Source organism: Octodon degus, unplaced genomic scaffold (assembly GCF_000260255.1).
Source record: "Octodon degus isolate 3935 unplaced genomic scaffold, OctDeg1.0 scaffold00053, whole genome shotgun sequence".
NCBI lineage: Eukaryota > Metazoa > Chordata > Mammalia > Rodentia > Octodontidae > Octodon > Octodon degus.
Genome location: NW_004524629.1, coordinates 3,883,806 through 3,891,571, shown reverse-complemented (window position 1 = coordinate 3,891,571; position 7,766 = coordinate 3,883,806). Strand labels below are relative to the sequence as shown.

Below are 7,766 nucleotides of genomic sequence, written 5' to 3'. Positions count from 1 at the left end.
ATATCTTAGCCCAGTAATATAGCCAGAGGAATTCTGAATTTCTGAACAATGCAAATGGTTATCACATTTAAAAAATATTTAACACAGCATATTCATTAAAAAAAGGCAAACAAAGAAAACATACAAATATTTAAATCCAGCAGGACACTACAAAAAGCATACTATAGATAAGTGTGAAATCAGTCAAGCTTTGCCAAGACAGAAAATCCTTTTAATCCTCCAATAAGTCTCTGTGGAAAAAAAAAATGCATACAATAAAAGTGAGAAGGGAGCACCTAGGATACCCCCAACAGGCTTGCTGCGCCATGTATCATTACTGCCCCATCTCTTGTATGCGCAGATGGCCACCAGATGAGAAGTCCATTTGACAACAGTTCAGTAACGTTCTTTTACCACTGCTGCCAGCTGAAATCATCATTGCTTCCAAAGACCAAGAAAAAGCCTAGTATTGTTGCAAAGATGACCGTGTTTCCTGTGAGAACAAGTGCACAAGCTCCCCACTCAATCTATGGAAATGAGATATAAACACTTGGTTAACAGACATGAAAATGAAAATCAAATCAAGGTTCTAAGTGTATGCCAACCATGATCTAAGGCAAATATGGTTTTTTACAGGCAAATATGTAATAGCTCTTATAGTATTGAACATTTATGTATCTTTATATGGCTTTTATTTACCTTTGGTTCCTTTACAAAGATTCAAAATTATGAAACAATTATTCAAAAACAAGCTTATCTTCTGGGTTCTGATGACACAGCACAAGATCTTATGATTTTCTGCCTAGAAAGATAATTGCTCTTTCTAGTGAATCTAAAAATCTATTTAGAGAACAGATTAGATGTAAATTTCCAGAGATGAAAACACACTTGCACACATTCTTTCCAAGGGGATGGGGACATCATCACCATCTCCACCTTCCAGGCCAGCCAGTCATCTCCTTCCCTACCTCTCTAGAGATGGCAGGGGAAATCTGGGTTGAGTCTGGGAGGAAGAGGGAACTGAGTATTGACAGGCTAGCCCGTTCTCCTCTTGAGTAGTTTTTTGCCTGCAGAGAACCCAGGTCTTCTATGTTTTTAGTTTCACAGGATAGGCTGGTGGCTATTCAGCTTGAGCTAATAGCTAGGCATTAGCAAGCCAAGTGCTGCTACCGACCTAGGGTATACTCTCTAGTATGATTTTATGAGTTATGAAGAACCCGAAAACTAAGACTTTAATCTTTATCTTCTAGGCTGCTTTGTCTCTCATCTCATTTTCATGTCATTAAAAACTGAAGTTAACACAGTCTAATAGAAATTATTCATAGAAAAAAACACATTCACTTACCAGATGTGCTCTGGCAAATACAATGGGGAGCCCAAAAGCTGAGACAACAATGCCTGTTGTGAGAAATATGGCGAGCTCCTTACAAGCATTACTCATAGCATCTGTATCATCCACTAATCTTCTTGCTATGCAGTATGGAATAGGTGAAAGGACATAAAAAAACAGGACAAAAAGGGGCCAGTATTGGCTAGAAAAAGAAAAATAGGTTAACTGGAGTTTTTGTTATCTATGTCATTCTTTTACGTATAAAATATGATTTTCTTTTTATAAGGACCAAAGGAATATTGCAAAATACCAAACATGGTAGTAGAACAGATGAAAATTGAAATGTGAAACATTTTGAGTTACAATATATCTGAAATCAATGATACTTTTTAATATTAAATAAAAAATTTATACACATAAAATAATATATCAGTAGGCATTGAGACCCGAAATTTTTTTTTTCCATTTAGGTTAAAAACAAAGAAGTATAAGAAAAATGAGAATATAAACACAGTAAACTTTTGAAATTCATGCCTCTTGGTATAAAGTTGAAAGCCTTAGCTTAAGTCCTTAAGTCACCAGACCTCCTGAAATACTAAAACCAAAATACAGGAAACTCACTCAAAGTGATACTGAAGACTTTTAGTCAGCATGTAAGTTTGTCTTAGTAAAACAGTTCACTTTTAGTGTCATTTCGTTAACTATACTGTGCCAATGTTATTTCCTGCCACAGATAACTACTTACGTACGATATTACAACTGGGAGAAGCATTTGAAGGGCACAGGGAAGCTTTTTGTACTATTTTTGCAACTTCTTGATTACCTATAATCGTTTCAAACTAAGACAGTCTTTTTTTTTTTAAAGACAGTCTTTAAAACTGCCATAGGATAAATCACACATTATAGTGGAGACTGCTTGTATTCAGGTGCTTGGGGTCATAAGCTCTACCCATGCGTTTTAAGCTGTTGGAGCAGATACTGAGAAGAAACATTTCAAGTAATACAAAAGCATAAAAAGTGAAAATTAACCGTTTCCCCAAATCTCCCCTGCTTGCTTTCTCACTTCCCTGTGGAACTGCACAATCTTATACAGATAAGCTTTAAAATGGTGACTTGATCACTGCCTTGTTTTTCATTTAACATTATCTTTTTTTTTTTTTTTGCAGAACCAGGGATTGAACTCAGACTCTTGCGCTTGCCAGGGAAGCACTTACTCTACTAAGCCATCTCCCCGGCCCCGTAACATCTTGAACATCTATGTATAATGGCTTTATAACTCTTCCTCATTTGTTAATGCTTTCTAGGATTTTCAGGGATAGACATACTATAAATTAACCATTTTTCTTTTGATCAACATTACATTTATAGTATTATCAGTTTTCCTTTCTCACCTTATAAACAAGCCTATCATAAACACTTATGCTCTTTCCCAACTATATATATTTATTCTTTTTTCGGGGGGTACCAGGAATCAAACTCAGGACTTTCTGCTTGCCAGGCAGGCATTGTACCCCTGAGTTACCACCCCAGCCACCAACTACACATATTTTTGCAAACAACTGCAAGTGGATTTGTGTACAAAAATCTAAGAAGTAGAAGGCTACACAAGGAACTATAAGCAAACTACTTATTTAAACCTCAGACCCCCACCAAAGTACCTAGCAGTGCCTGTCTGCTCATGTATTTTGTCCTTGCTAATATATTTCACTTAGTTTTGTGGGACTCTTGAGTACATTTTTATGTGTTTATCAGCAATGTGTAGTTCTCAGGTTTGTTGTTTTTCTACTGAATTTTCTTTTTCCAATTTTCTTCAATATTAATTTTAAAAAGTTATTTTTAAGCCTAGAAAATGTCATTGTTTACACAATTTTTAAAGTCAACTGTGTTCTAACTCTGCTTATGCCATTTTCTGTAAAAGATGCCTTTTCTTTTCTGATATTTAGTATTCTAAGTATGTGCTGAAAACCAGACAGCAGGACTGAGCTATTGTTTTGCCATTTGCTATTATAGATTCCATAGTAGTCAAAGAGCAGATTATAATAAAAAACTTCTTTCTGTACTTCTTTACAAATATATTTTATGTGATGATTTTTAAAAAGGTTTGTGTTTGGTGAGCATTTCTTTGTATTAATTTGGGGGCTTGCGATTTAAGTTGTTTAAGCGCCTGCCTGGGCAAAGGCTTGTAGGACCATGGTTCGATCCCCAGCTCCACATGCCACACCATACCTGCCATTAAGGCAGCCTGAGCCAGGCAAAAAAACCCCAAAAAACAAAAAAACCCTCTTGTATTAATTTTACATTAGACAACAAAACATTTTTATACCTTCAAAAGTAGAAACATTTTACCCTTAAACACCCAGAGAATAATTTTACGTACTTGTATATGGGAAGGGCACATCCAAGCATCAAAAACATCAGCCCAATTGCTCCTCCAAAGGACAAACTAATCAAAGCTGCAAAGCAAATAAGTCCAAGAGATACCATCAGTTAAACTATTCTTTCTGCTAATGTAGTGGCATTATGAACATTACTAGTTATGCTAGAAGCTAAACAAAACCGCCCCAACCTAAACATAATGAAAGTGAGCTGTCACTAGGTACAGTGGCACTAACTTGTAGTCCTACCTACTCTGGGGCTAGGGCAGAAGGATCACAAGTTTACAAGGTCAGCTTAGACAACTTAACTTAGTGAGATACCATCTCAAAAGTAATAAAGCAAAAGGGCTGGTGATGTAGTTCAGAATGCATTCATAAAATGTACAAGGCCCTGGGTTCAATTCCCAGCAACAGACACAAGAATGCAGACACTCAAACATGTGCTTCAGGAGTGTAAGTTACATAGGAAGAATAAGTCTTCTGTGGCATCTTCAAGACAAAATGATACAGGTTGCGTACCACGCTTACCCTGCAAACTGAAAGCTAAAATGTTCAAAAGTCTGAAAATAATTATTACAGGTGTTGTACAAAATGATCTTGAGCCCATACATACAAAGCATAAATAAACTCTGTATCTAGACTTAGGCTCCATCCCCAACACATCCCATTATGCATATGAAAATATTCCAAAATTAAAAAAAAAAAAACCCAAAAACCTGGGGTCGGTGAGATAGCTCAGCAGACTAAAGTGCCTGCTTAGGCAAGCTTAGGCAGACACAGGGACTGCAGTTTGATCCCTGGCACACATGCTATGCCAGCCCTGCCTCCAGGGTGGGCTGAGCTGGCCAGGGGCCAGAGTCCAGGCATAGTGGTATGCACCTATAATCCCAGCGCTGGGGAGGCTGAAAGCAGGAGGATCACCATGAGTCCAAGCTGCATAGTGAGACCCTGTAACATCTGAATATATTAAAAAAAAAAAAAAAAGTAAAATATGAAAGAGTTTTGGTTGCAAACACTTTAATAAAAGACATTCAACTCATACTAATTTTCAGAGTTTTGACCTACTGTGAGCACACCTATTTTTCCTATGGAAAAAATTTTCTCAATCAGCTTTTGCTAATTGCAGATAACCACTCAACATGTGCCAGGATCACTGGCATGCACCTATATTAGGGATCTCTGGAGACCAAGAGTTCAAGTTCAGCCAAGGCAACATGACATGATTTTCATCTCAAAACAAACAGAAAGCGGATTAAAGTGCCTCCTTAGGCAGAGCTCAGGGACTGGGGTTCAATCTCTGGCACCACAAGCCATGCTGGTCCTGCCCCGGGGTGCACTGAGACAGGATTAAGACTGGGCATGGTGGCGCGCCCCTGTAATCCCAGTGCTTGGGAGGATGAAAACAGGAGGATCACTGTGAGTCCAATCTGTGTAGCGAGACCCTGTACTAAACACAGTAAACAAACAGACAACAGAAAACCCAAAACTGACAGAAAAAGAAGTTCAAAGGTATCTGTGGTTAATACTTTTACTTAACTGATTCTATTACAGATCTTTTAATAGCTTGCAAAACTATAGCTAGGGTTCTTCCTCTAATTTCCTACGTACAAATCTTTACAATAAACGGTAGGTAGAACCCTGCTGTGAGGGTCATTATCTTAAGATAGATACATTCTAGGGCTGGGGAAATAGTGGCACAGGACAAGGTCCAAAGTTCGAGTCCCAGTACTGGAAAAAAAAAAAAAAGAAAAAAAAGAAAGAAAGAAAATGGGTTAAACATGGCCAAATACTATGTGCGTTTCAGAACTAAAATGGTCATAATCAAGGACACCCACAGACATGGCAGCTAGGCAGATTTGATTTTCAGTTGGATCACTGATATGATATAGATCATGTCAAACCTGACCTTGCTTAGTCCTTAATGTTATTTACTATATTTCCAGGTAATGGAAAAAAATGAAATAAAATATTTCATTTTATAGCAAACAAAACACTTCAACTTTACAAGGAAATGCAGCATAAAGTGTGAGGAAATGCTGAGCTTATCCTTTGTTCTCTGTAGTTCAAAACAGGGCCAGAGGATGCGGCTCTGCTTGCCTCCCCTTCTGCATGTCACAGCGGCCAGCCACCTTGCTCTCTGCATACTTCTGTGACACTGGCCCCCTTTGCTATCCTGGGAATCAGAAGGCTCTTACCACACAGCCTCTGCACATGCTGTCCCATCTACCTCAGTTTCTCCTCATTCGGGTGCTGTGGACATGACAGCCACTACACATGGTCCCCATGCTCACAAAGCTTGTATTCTTGCCTACTGCCATCTTCCTCCAACTTAATTCCAACTTCTCCTTCACATCTCAGCTCAACCATCTCTTCCTCAGTGAACTTTTCCAACCCTCCCATCTAGACAAATTCTCCCCACATAAATAATTTATTCACCAACTGAACAGATACCTAAGCGTCACACATTATTTTTACTAGTGAAGTCAGAGTGATGCAAAAAATAAATCAAAGCTCTTGTTTTTATGGAGGTTATATTTTATGGAAACACAAAATGACTTTTTAAAAAAGTAAACAAATAAATGTTCAATAATGAAGAAAAAACAACCAAAAGCAGATTAGATAAGGGATGAAAATGCAAGTCTAGACGGGGTAGCGTGGGGAAGCATCTGATGAAACACTCTCTGAGCAGCACCCCATGAAATGAGGGACTAAACTGTGGGCACAGGGGGCAGCATTCTAGCCAGACACCTTCTATGTACTGTGTGCCTTTCTTTTTAACTAAATGATTAATGATTTTCTTTTTAACTAAAAAAAATTTTTATTTATTTATTTGGTATAGGGTTTCACTACGCAGCTTGGACTTATAGTGACCCTCCTGTCTCAGCCTCCCCAGTGCTGGGATTATAGGAGTGCACCACCACTGATTTCAGTGGCTGGCATAGCATGCCCAGGTTCCAGGCCTGGCATGGCAATGTGGTACCAGGGATTCAACCTGGGTCCTTGTGCTTCCCAGAAAGGCACTGAAGACCATAAAGCTATGTCCTCAGCCCCTGATTTTCAGTATAGCTGTCTTTCCTTCTCACCTGTGGAAGGAGGGAGCAAATTTTTCTGCTGTTGATGCTCATGTCTCAGCTATTCCACTCAAAAGTCAGGTGCTACTGGGTCCTGGTCCCTACTTCCCTACTGGTCACTAGTTACTAAATAACTTATGAAATTCACAGTTCTTTCATTTTTTCTGTGTGTGTGTGTGTGTGTGTGTGTGTGTGTGTGTTTCTTGTACAGGGGAGTGAACTCATAACCTTGTACTGTTCAGGCAGGAACTTAGGCCAGTGAGCCATCTCCCTGGCTCATTTCTCTTAAGTGAAACAATCTAAAAAGCAAGAAATTCTCTGGCTGCTTTTAAAAAGACATTCTGAGGAAATAAAAATATCTCAGGCTCTGGGGACAGTAGGCAAGGTATTTCATGAGCCCCAGCCCTAGGGCCATCTCTTTACTTTTTGAAATGTGGACCCAAACACCTAAGTTTACTACTGTAACTCCTACACAGTAATACCATATTTACTCAGAAGTGATTTATCCAGACTACAGCTTACAATCCAGAGGAGGCAAAGCTACTACAAAGAGATAAAAAAGATGTCACAAAGCCCATACACCACAGGAAACAATTTCTGTATGTAGATCCTAAAGCTCTTAGAAGCTACTCATTTTTGTGACACAAATGTTGGGTGTAAATTCAATCACAGTAAAAAAAAAAAAAAAAATTAAAGAATATCTCTGTTCATTTATACATTTCTCTCAATAGATAATAGACCAAACTTCAGAACAGTAATTTTTATTCCCAAAAATAACCACTCTTACCTGTATCTTATGACACAAACTTTTTAGATATGATTATCTTGCATCCACATTGAAATAAATGATAGGAAAAAGAGCTGACTACAAATACGAAATGCCATCTAAGTGGAAAATTTTAAATCAGGCAGAAAGATCTTAAGAGCATTTTTACAGTAATCTTGGCAAGATGGAAGTAGACTTCAGACACTGCTGCTCTCTGAGGGTTGTGCTGTTTTATAATATAAAAT

At 38.3% G+C, this 7,766-nt stretch overlaps 1 protein-coding gene across 1 annotated transcript in view; it reads right to left on the bottom strand.

Annotated features, from left to right (window-relative positions):
* Positions 1-9: 9 nt before the first annotated feature.
* Leprotl1 (leptin receptor overlapping transcript like 1) overlaps positions 10-7,766 on the bottom strand; it is a 10,571-nt gene continuing 2,814 nt past the window's right edge. The window contains exons 2-4 of the mRNA XM_004633288.2: positions 3,687-3,762; positions 1,325-1,511; positions 10-506 (exon numbers count right to left, since the gene is read on the bottom strand). Of these exons, the coding sequence (XP_004633345.1) occupies positions 390-506; positions 1,325-1,511; positions 3,687-3,762 (380 nt within the window). The 3' untranslated portion in view covers positions 10-389. The remainder of the gene's footprint in view (positions 507-1,324; positions 1,512-3,686; positions 3,763-7,766) is intronic.